At 43.2% G+C, this 14,390-nt stretch overlaps 1 protein-coding gene across 1 annotated transcript in view; it reads right to left on the bottom strand.

Moving 5' to 3' along the window:
• Positions 1-14,105, bottom strand: part of LOC119648740 — a 35,457-nt gene extending 21,352 nt beyond the window's left edge. The window contains exon 1 of the mRNA XM_038050557.1: positions 13,653-14,105. Within this exon, the coding sequence (XP_037906485.1) occupies positions 13,653-13,658 (6 nt within the window). The 5' untranslated portion in view covers positions 13,659-14,105. The remainder of the gene's footprint in view (positions 1-13,652) is intronic.
• Between the last annotated feature and the right edge of the window lie 285 nt (positions 14,106-14,390).

Genomic DNA, 14,390 nt, shown 5'->3' on the forward strand with positions numbered 1-14,390 from the left:
CAACAGAAAGGACGCTACTAGATATACAAATTGATCGACGCCTTCGATGTTGTGTCCATTAACGTAAACAGGAAAAGTCTGATAACCAGTCAGACTGAGAACCTGGGTTTTGGTGGTCAATCTGATGAGGTTACTCAAAACCCAGTTGAAACTGTGTTCAGCTTTGTGCTTGAATAGTTTATTGTCAATGACGCTTATGACGAGGTAGTGAAAGTAGCTAAATCTATAAACATTTCATCGTTGTCGTGACAGTAACCAAGGTCATCCCTCTTCATCACATGTCTGAGGAAGGTGTTGTTTGAGCCCACCGTAGCATTCAGATCATCCATAATAATCTCAATGACACCCTTAAGAAGTCATTCTTTAAGTGCATGTAATTGTTCTTTTTCTTCAAAAGTTTACATCGGTGGGTGTGATACTCTATACCCTGGAACTGCAGTCATGATCATGTCAGAAAGCAACTCCAGATCAAGAGAGAGAGAATGTGGCAGTGTTGTTTGCCGGCTAAGGGAACAGATCTCTTTAAAGAGGTGCTTTAAATGCCTAATGTTTGGACACTTCGCGACGACATGCACTAGCGGCATCGATCGGTCCGATCGATGTCGGAGGTGTGGGGAGAAGGGACATATTGCCAAGGAGTGCAATGGAGACCCCAGATGCATTTTTTGCGAAGGAAAGGAGGGACAGGATAACCGACGTATTGCCGGAAGCGGTAAATGCCCGGAATTTAGGAAAGCGTTAACTGCTGTGAAAAAATTAAGCTAATACAAATAAACCTTAATCATTGCAGGGTCGCACAAGATTTGCTAGCGCAGATCACTTACGAATTCGCGATGGAGGTCGCTATCATTAGTGAACCGTACAGAAATCTCTACGGGGGTGTATCACACACACAGATTCGACTGGTGGAGTGGCGATATGGGCGTGCGGTTGTCAAGCCATACAATATAGCATGCGTCAGGCGGCTAGTGGGGGTAGTATGGGCAAAAATAAGCGGTATATTCGTATACAGCTGCTACGCCCCACCGAGCCTCACACTTCCTGAGTTTGAAGAACTGTTAGACGATCTTGTTCACGACGCAAGGGGACGAGGTCCAAAGGTGATAGCCGGTGACTTTAATGCGTGGGCTACTGAGTGGGGCAGCAAAGAGACTAACGCAAGGGGGCGGTGCTTATTAAAAGCATTTGCCCAGTTAGATGTAGTTCTGGCCAACGAAGGCGATGTAAACACTTATCGGAAAGGGGGATCTGGTTTAATTGTAGATTTGACTGATGCGCTGCCATGTGACATGTCCTGGCAAGTTAGCGAGAACTTCACGTACAGCGACCACCAAGCTATCACCTTTGAACTGAGGACGGAACCACAAGGCAGAATACCCGCACTCAGGAGGCCGAAATCCAAAGAACACCAGGATGGTCAGCAAAAGCGATGGATGAGCAAACATTCATGGAAGTGTGGCTAGACCTGCCTAGCAAAGCAGGCACCTCCACTGATAGAGCTCTCCATGTTACACAAAGCATCTCTAAGGCATGTGACGCGTCGATGCCTAGGAGATGCTCATTCTCCACTAGAAGACCCAATTATTGGTAGAATAGTGAGCTTGCCAGTCTTCGATCGATTTGCCATAGAGCCAGATGAACGGCTCAGAGGGCAATAGGAAGAATCGATCAAGGGCAAAAGGAGCATGCCTATAGGGAAGCTCGCAAAAACCTCAAGCTCGCCATCCAGCGGAGTAAGGGGGAATGTTTTAAGGAGCTCTGTTTGGAAGCGGACATAAATCCGTGGGGTAGCGCCTATAAAATCGTGACAGGGTGATTTAGAGGCCGATCATCTCCGCAGATCACGTGCCCTATACTCATGTTAAAAATAATCCAGGAGTTATTTCCCCAACAAGAGGGGGTACTGACACTTTCCAGCGTGCCCTGAAGCTGCTGGAGATCTGCAGTCGAATAGGCGACAGCAAAGCCCCGTATCTGGACGGCATACCGAATAAGGCCCTCAAACTTGCCGTCAAATGTACACCAGATATGTTCACGGAGCTGTTCGAAACGTGCATGTCCGAGGGTATCTTTCCAGCACCGTGGAAGCGGCAAAAGCTGGTGCAGCTGCCTAAGGTTGGCAAACCGCCAGGGGAACCGTTCTCCTATAGACCTATATATCTTCTAGACACTATGGGGAAAATATTGGAGCGGGTTATTTATAACAGACTACTCCCAGTCGTCAAGAGCTAAGGGGGCCTTTCAGATAGGCAGTATGGATTCAGTAAAGCCAGATCAACCATTGCTGCCATCCAAATGGTTACTGGCTTGGCCGAAAATGCAATTCACGGAAGGGGTTGTACCAGCAAATGTTGTGTGGTGGTCACCCTGGATGTGAGGAATGAATTCAACTCGGCCAATTGGAACCTTATACAAAAGTCTCTGGCGGCCATTGGTGTTCCCACCTACTTCGCCGCTATTATAGATAGCTATTTGCATGAGCGAACACTCTGGTATAATACCGATGTTGGACCCAAGGAGTACGTTGTCTCCGCGGGTGTCCCACAGGGCTCTGTACTAGGCCCACTACTGTGGAACATCATGTATAATGATGTACTTAACCTTCCGGTTCCGGAGGAGGCCACGGTGGTGGGTTACGCCGATGATATAGCACTGGTTGTGGTCGCAAAACATCTCGAGGATGCTGAGTTGTACTCAAGCGAAGCAATCAGTGTTGTTAAGGCTTGGTTAGAGGAAAAAAAGACGGAAAGGGTCTCATCACTAAGCGCCGGAAAAGAAATTACGCCTCGAATCGTATCATCACTTCCAAGCTGGCCATCAAATGATAGACGGAGGACTTAATTCTAAGCAGCACATAGAGAGAATTTGTGTTTATTACTGCTAGGATTGACTGTAATACTTAATATTGGAGAAAACAGAAACTAAGAAAAGAAGATTTAAGTAAAGAGAGCGAGAATATTCTATGTATCTGGGTTGTCCACGTGGATGTCAGAAAACTTCCCGATAAATTTAAAAAGAGGTAACAGCACTAAAAGAACAATAGCGCAGAATAAATCATCAGTCCTGCCAAAAGAAACCCAAATTACACGGTAGCGGAGTAAGAATATTCGAATCTTCTAAGTCAAACAAACTTTTTAAAAGAACAGAATGGTATACCTAGCAACCATTACAAGCTTGGTGCGTGGGCAATAATTTCGATGTGTTCGATGCTGTGTATCCTATAGCAGTGGGACTCGCATAAAGGCAAATGCAAAAATTCATTACGTAATCAAGGATGAAAATTAAAACTGGAGGTTGAAAGGATGATGCCCAGCTTCCTTGGTGACCACACCATTCAAAGATCATGGTTCCATCGGAAAATTTGTGAATCCGTAATATAAGGAGATGTGTGACGTTTTAGGTACAAGGTGAACTGTATTATTTAATGGTTATCACTAACAAATGCTGGTGCTCCGAGGTGGCGGGGAGGAAGACGGGACGGTAACCCTGTCGGCTGAACCAAAACCAAGTGGCCGAGGAGAACCTCCACGTGGTGGCACCGGGAAACGCTGTATCGCATTGGCTTGCCGGCCGTGATGCAGTAGGCGAATGCTCCAAGGCTTAATTAGGACGATCAGACCCGAGTCTGCACGGGGACTCGTCTGAAGTGGTAATTGGTAACGAAACCTCACCAGGGGTATACTGGTACCATGGGAACCGGGGTAGCCTCTGGACTCATATATAATACTTCGGGAGAATTCCTGTCGTATATGAGTACAGCTCGGTTGTTTGTGGTTGGCCCCCTAGTGGGAGCTTCCTGGGGGCTGTGGTGATGCTCAAGCGAGAAGAGACCTTTGGGCCTAGGCGTGGTGTTGCGTTTCAACACGGGTGCCGTACTCCTTAGTTCGGTAGAGATTTAGGTAATTCTTGCATCCACCAGTATGAATGCTAAGCCATGCACTTGGTATAGACTGATTGTGGTCGCAAAATCAATCCGTGTCTTAAGAAGACCGTAGGATTAAGTCTCCACGACAAGTACCTACGTTAAACACCCAAGGACTTAACTAACAAATGCTAGATATCAACTAACTAACAAATGCTAGATATCAGGATGTGTAGTAGGTGTAGGTATTAAAAAGCCAGGTATGCGGTGGGAGAACAGTGGAGACAGACTTACTTGATTGTTTCAACTGAAGCCGCTGTCGCCAAATCAAGACAGTTGTGAGCAAGATATCCAGATCCAGGGTATCCCCACGAAACTTATAAGACTGACTAGACTGACCCTGACCAATGTGTGAGGCCAGATAAAAGCAGCAGGATCACTCTCAAGACCATTCGACATCAACAACGGTCTACGACAAGGGGATGCCCCATCATGCGTCCTCTTTAATCTGGCCCTCAAGAAAGTGATTCGTGATGCTGATGTAAATGCAAGAGGTACGATCCTCTTTAAGTCCACCCAACTACTGGCCTATGCTGACGATATCGACATCATGGGAAGAACCACTCGAGACGTACAAACTGCCTTCATCCAGATCGAGTAGGCGGCGCGAGATCTTAGGCTGCACATCAATGAAGGCAAGACTAAATATATGGTGGCAACGTCAGCACCGAAAACCAACCAACCAACAACATCAAACCGTACTGGTCAAACAGGAAGAATAAGGATAGGAGAATACAACTTTGAGACCGTTGACAATGTCTCCTATCTAGGGTCGAAAATCACAACCGATAACAGCTACGATGCGGAAATCCGCGCATGGTTGTTGTCAGCCAACAGAGCCTCTTTCAACTTACAAGAACTGTTCCGCTCGAAATGTCTCACCATAGGGTCAAAGCTCTTACTGTACAAGACTATGATCTTGCCAGTCCTCATGTATTCCTCGGAGGCATGGGTTCTTAGCAAGAAGATTTGCGAACTCTTGGCCGTGTTCGAGAGAAGAATCCTCCGAAGAATTTTTGGCCCCCTACATGAGGATGGACGATTCCGTAGCCTACGTAACGACGAAATCTATGAGCGATACCATGACCGTCCGGTTGTGGATAAAATCCGGCTCAATAGGTTACGGTGGGCGGGTCACTTAATTCGTATGGATGAGGATGATCTAGCCCGGAAAGCCTATAAGGGAAATATCTATGGTAGAAAAAGAAGACGGGGCAAACCCTGCCTAAGATGGAACGATGGCGTAGGTCAGGACGCTAGACAGCTTTTAGGGATATCGAATTGGTGGACCTCGGCGCAAAACCGGGATGTCTGGAGTTCCTTATTAAGGCAGGCCTAGACCGGATACCGGTTGTTGGAAAAGGAAATATTTTTTTCGCATTGGATGAGTTCTTTGATTGTCCAGAATGCGCCCCCCAATATGAGGGCAGGACCACCAGGACCATCTGGGCTTTCGCCCAGTAGGAAGATTGGGGTTCGAAAATAATTTCTAAAGGTGAACCAAAATGGAATTTCCGTGATTTTAATCTAGAATAGTTATCATGGTAGGCGGTTGGACTCGTAGTAGAAAAGCGTGGTTTGTAAGAAAATCTATCTATATCATAAATTTCAGGGAATATCGAATTAAAAATGTTTTATGAAAAATGGCTGTTAATCAGTAGCAGATTATTCAATGTTTGTCTAACATTTCTTTTTAAAAATAAATCTTTACTCATTAGAAAATTAAAATCTTAATTTAGAAACATAAGTTAATCTCGCTGATTGTCATAATGAATCGTATCAAATAGAAATTAGCAGGTGGCATAGTATAATGTAATTTCAGATAAGCAGCTATCAGAAACAACATCATGGGGAATTCCTGACGTAGATAAATGCGGTAGCTATTTTATGGAAGTTAATCCATTTTTATATATATCGTGTATGTTGACCACGAAGCTCAATCGTGTTATATGCATGTATTCAAACATGTAGTACATACTACAAACTTGGAACTTTGCTTCTTACTCGAAAAAAATGCATTCTTCATAATTTCAATTTAATACCTCATTAAAGAGTGAAGATAATATTTGCTAAATATTTATTCGTTTACTGCTTTTACTAATCTTATATCATATTGCGACATTGCTTGCAATTACAAAGTTGTTTGTCATGATATTTGCAGCATTTAAGCTGCAAGGAATGGTTTACGATCAGTACAGCCTGAAATAGCTACGTATCTATATATTTACGAATATCTTTGCATGAAAATGAATAGAAATAATTGGATCGACAACACTTATTCAGGTAAGTAACCCTAGCTAGGAGGAGTGTTTCCCGCCCAGTGGAAGGGGCAGAAGTTGGTGTTGCTACCGAAGTCTCGACAACAACCCGACGTGCCCTCTTCATATCGCCCTATTCGTCTCTTAGACACCATGGGGAAGATGTTGGAGAGGGTGATATACAACAGGCTGCTCCCGTTCATCGAGCTTGTGGGTGGTCTTTCAGAGAGGCAATATGGGTTTCGGCGAGCCCGTTCTACGGTCGATGCAGTAGCAAAGGTCGTGGAATTGGCTCGAAATGCAATGGTCATGGGCAAATGTTGTGCTCTGGTGACGTTGGACGTCAAAAATGGTTTTAACTCAGCCAACTCGGGCTGGATTAAGGGCGCTTTGGCCAAACTGGGTGTTCCTAGCTACTTGGCTCGGCTCATCGAGAGTTACTTTTCGGACAGACTTCTCTGGTACGAAACGGACGACGGATCGAAGGAGTACATTGTGACAGCAGGTGTGCCTCAAGGTTCTGTATTGGGACCGCTGCTGTGGAACATAATGCACGACGGAGTGCTTGGCCTTCGCGTGCCGGAGGAGACAACGCTGATTGGTTTTGCGGACGACCTGGCGGTAGTTGCAATTGCAAAGCATCCCGAGGACGTGGAGCTTTATGCAAATGAAGCCATTCATACCATCAAGTCATGGTTACGAATGGCCAAGCTGGACCTGGCGGACGAAAAGACGGAGGCGGTCCTCATTACCAACCGTAGGAAGAACAACACGGTTACCATCCAGGTTGGTAATCGTGAGGTCGTCTCAAAATCGGTTGTAAAATACCTGGGGGTGATGATCGATGCCAAACTGAGTTTCAAGGGACACTTGGATTGTGCGCGAGAGAAGGCAGCAAATGCCAGCTCATCCCTTGCAAGGATGATGCCTAACGTGGGAGGCCGAAGTATAGTCGCAGGCTACTCATCGCGGGAGTAGTGAGGTCGATCCTGCTATACGCGGCCCCTGTCTGGGCGGGAGCGTTGAACCACGCTGTCAACCGGAGGAAGATAAGTTCGGCATACCGGGCGATTGCGCTAAGGGTGTGCAGCGCATTTAGGATGGCGTCGACGGAGGCAGTGTGTGTCATCGCAGGAATGATCCCTATAGATCTTCTAGCGGACGAGGCGCACTTGCTCTACGAAAAACAGAAGGCAAATCCAGCCGAGGTGAATGCGGATTTCCGAAAAGCCATCAGGAGAGAGTTGTGTGGCAAGTGGCAACAACGATGGGATAACTCCGACAAGGGCCGGTGGACCCATACATTGATCCCGTGTATCGAGAAATGGGTCAACCGAAAGCACGGAAAATTGAATTACCACCTGACACAGTTCCTTACAGGACACGGTGGCTATAGGAAGTACTTGCATCGCTTTGAGTTGGACGAGTCTCCCAACTGTCCTGAATGCGGTGCTACACCCGAGGACCCGGAGCACGTTATGTTCCATTGTCCCAGATTTCTGCAGCAGAAAAGGAGGTTGAACAGCATCTTAGGGGCGGACATCGAGCCCTCCAACCTGGTAGAAGAGATGCTGAAGTCGGAGGAAAACTGGATGGCGGTAAATGAGGCAGTAGCCGTGGTGCAGACAAAACTCCTGGAGTTGGATCGAGCTCGGAAGGCGGCTCGACGGAGACGTGACATGGACGAGCTGGTATAGCGAATCAGAGCCTCCCCCGCGAAGTAATACTTCACGGTGGTCCCGCGGGGAGGGGCGGAAGAGTGGGGGTGGTTTTAGTGGGTGCGAATCCCACACACTGCTGCAACCTGGCGCAGCAGCGTCTTTCTAAGATTTCCACCTCCATCCATAAAAAAAAAAGTAACCCTAGCTATGATCTTTCCAATATCACAAGGTGAGACGCTAGTATTGGCGGCGCGTACTTTACCAATTTATTTACCCTTACAGATAGCATGCTGATGATTGCTATTTGACTACTGTCGTGTGCGTTTCGCAAGTTTGTTATTGAGTTAACACTTTCGTTTGGAATTTGAAATTGTGCACGAGGTTCTTCCATATATGTTTCATTGTAAACTCGTTGAGGTCCCTGCACATCATAGGTGCTTCGTAGGTTAGCTGCATCTTCCTTTCCTGAGTATCTACCTACCAAATTTTGGGGGTTGGACATCTTTTTGTCCTTCGTTTTCTGGAGTTCTTTAACGAGTTCTCTCCTCTGCGTAGACAAGGTTCTCCTTGCTCTTCACACGTCTTCCGGATGAGGTTTTTTCTTTCTTCATTTCCATTATGTTCTGGAACATTAAACTTTTCCGATACTGCCTGTTTAGAGCTTCTGGACTTTTTTGTTGGTCTTTATCTGAGTGTTCATTCGATGATTTTAATACCAATGCTCTCATATTAGATTGTTGCAAATGAAATGGCCGTTTTTGTACAAAAATTTGAAATGACTGTAAAGCTTACAAAAATTTATTTATTTAATCAAAATAGGTGCCACTCGATTCAAAACACTTTTCCCAGCGAGATTCAAGAGCATTTATGCCAGTTTCGTAGAAGTCCAATTTTCAGGGGTTGATAAATTCATTGAAGGCAATTTTGATGACCTCTTCTTTCCTCAATTGTTATTCCGCCAAAAGATTATCGAAATGCTTAAAAAAGTGGTAGTCGGTTGGCGAAAAGTCCGGTGAATATGATGGATGAGGTTAAGTCTCATACTGCAATTGGTTCAACGTTTGAACCGTTGTTCTGGAAACATGAGGTCGTGCATTGTCGTGAAGGAGTATCACACCATCGCTGTTGACTAATCTCGGCCGTTGAATACTCAACTTTTGGGGCATTCCCTCGAGTTGGGCACAGTATTTCTGAACACTTATCATTTCTCCAGGTGCCAAGAAAGAATAGTGGATAACTCCAGCTGTAGATCACCAAACAGTCTCTATTATCTTCTTCGGATGGAGGCTCGGTTTCGGCATGTGCTTCGGTGGCTCATCAGCATCAGCCATTGTGCTGATCGGCGGCGATTCAGCGACGATTGTCGTATAATATCCACTTTTCATCACATGTCACTATTCTGTGCCAAAAGGGATCGCTTCTGTTGCAAGAGAGTAAAGAACTGCAAATTTCCATTCAAATCGCCATGTTTTGCTCCGTAAGGGCATACGGAACCCATTTGTCGAGCTTTTCACCTTTCCAAGTTGTTGCAAGTGCCGGGAAACTGTCGAATAGTGTACGCCCAGTTTCTCTGCAATATCTCTGGTAGACTGGCGTGTGTCGGATTCGACTAGCAAACGCAGCTCGTCCTTGTCAATCGATGGTTCTTAATGTCCACGTGGCCCACTTTGAAGGTTTATGTCCCCTGACCGGAATTTTTCGAACCACCGCCGTGTGGTTCGTTCGCTTACCGTATCAGCTCCAAATGCGCTGTTAATATTTTTGATCTCTTCCGCCGCTTTATGACCGAGTTTGAACTCATACAGAAAAAGTATACGTTCTTGGCTCTTTTCCATCCTTTTTTTCCTTTCTATTCCCTGTTATCCCAACGATGGTCAAAACTGAAATGACTCCTTGATTAAGTGTAGGAGTATGTATACTTCAATATTCAACACCAACAACGCCAACTGGTGATGGTTTGATACACCCAAATCTTTATTAACTTCACTTGATTGCCAAAACGGCCATTTCATATGCAACAACCTAATAGTTGGAGTTTGCGGAGGTCCTCCCACTCGGTCGTTGAGCTTAGCTCGCCCGTGGCTTCTTTAATGTGTTACTCATCTTGTTGACTGCCGCTATGAATTCCTGGAGTTTTGTCCAATTGAACAAAAGCAACTAGTTGAGATGATAATTCTACAAAAAGTGTGGAATGTAGTAGGTTAAATCATACATGTGTTCAGGATGGGTTTTGGAAGATAGAGCACATAAAAAAGCGGTAGGCGGCGACAGGGCCGCAATCCGTCCACATGCTGACAAATAAACTACAAGGAACTACAAGGATGAACATCTATGGATCCATGGAAGATATCCTAAATTGGAATGATGCTGAATAAAGGTAAGCAGCTGGTAGGTCATTAATTAATTTAAAATCAGCAATCATCAATGAGTGATAGTGAGACTGATCACCTCCGATACCGAACTAATTACCGAGAAGTTCTGTGTAGTGTGTGGAAACTTGCTACTGCGCTGGTCAGGGAAGCAGGAAATGCTGCAGAATGCCATGATTTCAGGGGTGTACACCCATCACTAAAGAGCTTGCATGGGGTAACACATCATTCGATGGTCCTGTGAAGCACGTTAATGGTCGACTTCTCTTTTTCAATGAAGAGGTAGAAAGAACCCTTCACCACGGCTCTTAACCGTATCACATCCCGTGAGATCCTCCTCTTGTGGATGAAAAGGCTAATTACCGAGTTATTTATTGCTGTACTGCAGCTATTGCAGATTTGACATTTCCTCTTATACGGAAAGGCCTTTCCAAGAGAGTGGAAGCAGGGGATGATCGTTAAGATTCCACACGTTTTGAGTGTGAAAATTAAGGAGGTGTCTGCATGCTCCCTACCCTTGCAAAGATAATAACTAAAATTATCCTGGAATGCATTAAAGAACATTCCGAAAGTTTGATCGATGAAGAGCAGGCTGGTTTTCGCTCTCCAGATCCTCCAACGCATTGATCACATCAGCACCCTAGAGATCATCTTAGAACAGTGCACGTAGTTTAGAACATCGCTTCACCCGCTCTTCATCGATTTCGAGAAAGCTTTCGATAGCGCCCTGTTCGCGCTTTCAAAAGCGTCTTTGGAGTGTTTCTCCCCCCCCCCTTCCCTTCGTGTAGAGCATTACGGCTATTATCAGAATGACATCTGAAGCTACAAAATGTCACGTTCTGCAAAGTGGAGTCCGTCAGGGCTGCATCTTTTAACCGATATTATTTCTTCTTGTTATTGATGCCATACGTCCTTTGCCTGGAAAATGACGATGGCATCTTTCCTCAAATCCTTACGCTGAGGACATCTGTTTGCGTGAAAATTGGTGGTTTTTTGCTTTTAAATATTTCTTTGAGAAACACTTTTATATTTGATTATCTGTTATATACCTTTCTTTTTACTGTCAAAATGAACAGTGCAACATTTTCTGTGTTTTTGGGAAACTTCTTAGGACCTCAACCCTGAGAATCCTTTTCAAAAAATATTATTTCTTCTTTACAATGAAAGCAATGCATTCCTTTTCAAAACATGCAAATTGTCTATTCGTGTCAACAGCTTGAAATTGACGAATCCATCGTCCATGGTCGCTTGATCGCCTTTATACTTGGCAATAGCATGCATTAAGGGGGGGCGGGGGCGTAGAGTTAAGGGTTTGCACTTTCAAAAAATCGATGCTTATTGTTAAATATTTGAAGAATATTTTCCCAAAATTTTAAATCGATCTGAGCCAAACTTTAGAAGTTATTGTCTAGTTAATCTCCTGTCCTTTCTGTAGCTCTGGGAGGGGCGGACGCTAGGAAAGCTGTCGAGCAGGTATACTGCTTATTCACTTCTATCGTTGTAGTCTATTGTGTTTCGAAAAATTTAATTCCGCTACGCTTACGAGAATTCACTCGTCAAGATTGGTCTGAACTCCGAAGCAGATGGTAAGCAACTAAAAAGGCGGCCGAAACAACGGAGGCTTGAGGCTTGGATGAGGATTTAAAAGCCTCATGACTACATCCAGATCAGGCATTTGATAGAACCAAAAGGCCAAACCGATCAGGACGAGCCGATCCTGCTTGTGAATGGGACAAAGGCTGAAGAAAAAGAAGAAGATTTCTCACAGTTTACATCCAATTTCAAAACTAGGCCCTATTTTATAAAGTACCTTCTAATTAAAGCCTTTCAGTTGATGCCCTATGTGGCCAGAGAAAATTCTCGTATATGGACATATATTCATAAGTCAAGATCATGCGAGCCTCTTCGTAGCATATTCCTGAATCATTTGATTGGAGTTTTTGAATCAGCTCACTTTGAAAAGTTATGACCAGCGAGTCAACATTAACTTCTGCTTCAAATTGAGAAAAATAGCAAAGGAAATGCAGGAAATGATGGTGTAAGCTTACAAGCGGAATAGTATGAGTAGAAAACTGGTATTCGATTGGTTTGTATGTTTTATGGATATCAAAGAATCCATGGAGGAAGAACTGCAATTGGGTAGGCCATCCACAAGCAGGAAAATAGTGAACGTGAGCAAGTTCTACTAGTAAAGTAAAGAAACGATGGAACGGAATCGCTTGATAACTTTTTTTAAACAAAAGAGAATGAAGAAAGACATAAAATGAGCCAGTTAAACATACTCGGCGGAAATATCCCCCTCCTTGCGACATATTATGGCCAAAGAAGGAATGATCAAGCAGAAATCACACGCTCAGAGGGTTATTAGGCATCGACAAAATTCTAAGAAACGAGGATTTCCCACGCACCTAAATAAGGTAAACCAAACTCTTAGTCAACAGTGAAAAGATCATTTAAAAGAAGCTAAATTAGCAGAACAGTGCCGAAAAACTCACATCACTTCTAAGGACGTAAGGCACATCGTGGAACAAAGTCATAAAATGGAGGAGGTATCTTAATGGTGTTCAAAGGAGTTAAACATAACAAATTGAACCCTTACGAGAGCTTTTCCATCGGAAAGAGCATAAAGAGCACCGTCTGGACACAGATATGAGTAAAGCGCACTCATGTCTGTTTTCAATGATGCCCCAGAGGAGATAATTAAATTAGAATATAATTAAGGATTAGCATTTTCAGCTTCTTGACAGAGGAAAACCTTGAAAGAGTAGTAGCATCGATCAAAGCGTGGATTGTTAGCGCATTCATTCTAAACACGAAAAACGAAATCTGTGTTTATGGAATTTTTTGGATATCAGTTTATGAAGAAGTGCAGCATCTCAGCTAATATATTAATTTACAAACAATCAAACAATTTTCCGACATATCAACAGTTCTATATACATAAATGAACTTCAAAAAGATAATTGTATATTCTACTTCTCCAACTAATTATAATTGCTGACAATTTAGTTTTTTTTTTGATATTTTAATCAAAAGTAATGTATGAATGAATCAAACCATTTCACACACACTAATTTTGAAAAAATAAAAAAATTAATTTGAAAAATTATCAAAATTGATTATACTGAGAAAGTCACCATGTTAGAAACTATAAATTTCTAATTTTTTGCAATAACTTAAAACTTGAACGTCACTCAAATCAAAAAAATTTTGAGACGTAAGCATGGGTCTAAATTCTAAATCTGTTGCTAGGCAAAATCTAATTAATATTTCATTTTTTTTTTTAAGAATGAGTTTAGGAACCTGAAAGCGGAACGTTTAGTATCCATCATGAGTCATTGGCAAGGAATTTATTTAACATTTCTTTTAAGATACTGGTATATTTCTCGCTCTGAATATTTGTCATAGCTTTTGTTCGTTTTAAATTGAAACCATCACCTACCTTCATTTTGATCTTCTTTTTTTAATGCAGAAACTTGAGAACGTTGGCCGGAATGGATTCAACTTTTCTTTAAAATTCACACAACTTGAATAATTCAAATAACTTCCTCCGGATTAAAGTTTTCTCAGAATGATTGAATCACAACAATTGAAAACAAATGTTTAAAAAAATATTGTTAATACTTCACAAAACTTTTTCACACGCACGCACTATGGGGATTAGGAATTAAAATAATAAATAAATTTGAGTATAATACACGCTTTCAATAGGATCTTACACCACCATTTCATATTAGCTAAAAATTTTAAATGACCTAAAAAGATGGATTGCTTCCTCTTTTATATACTACGTGTAATACTTATTGTGTTGGAACTATGTTTGCGGAATTTCTTGAAACTTCTTATAAAACTGACTTTTTACTCCCCAAAAGATACATCTATCTGCCTCACAATATGTTTCCAATCGTACAGAATGTGAACGGCTGGAGAAATATCGATCGGCCGAAAAGAGTGAGGGTGGTGGTGGGGCAGGGACTTTGGATTTTATCAACCCAACTGGGCCATATAGTTTCTGTGATATTGAACATAAACGCGTGCCAAACTTAAGAGTGAACGGAGAGCGCACAGAAAGTGAATGAAGATGAAGATGCAAGATCTGCATTGCAACAGAGATACTTCTGAAACACAGATCTGCAGTTTGTTTGGGAGTATTATCGCGATTAGTTTTCCGGATAGTACG

The sequence above is a fragment of the Hermetia illucens genome, chromosome 2 (genome assembly GCF_905115235.1).
Source record: "Hermetia illucens chromosome 2, iHerIll2.2.curated.20191125, whole genome shotgun sequence".
Lineage (NCBI taxonomy): Eukaryota > Metazoa > Arthropoda > Insecta > Diptera > Stratiomyidae > Hermetia > Hermetia illucens.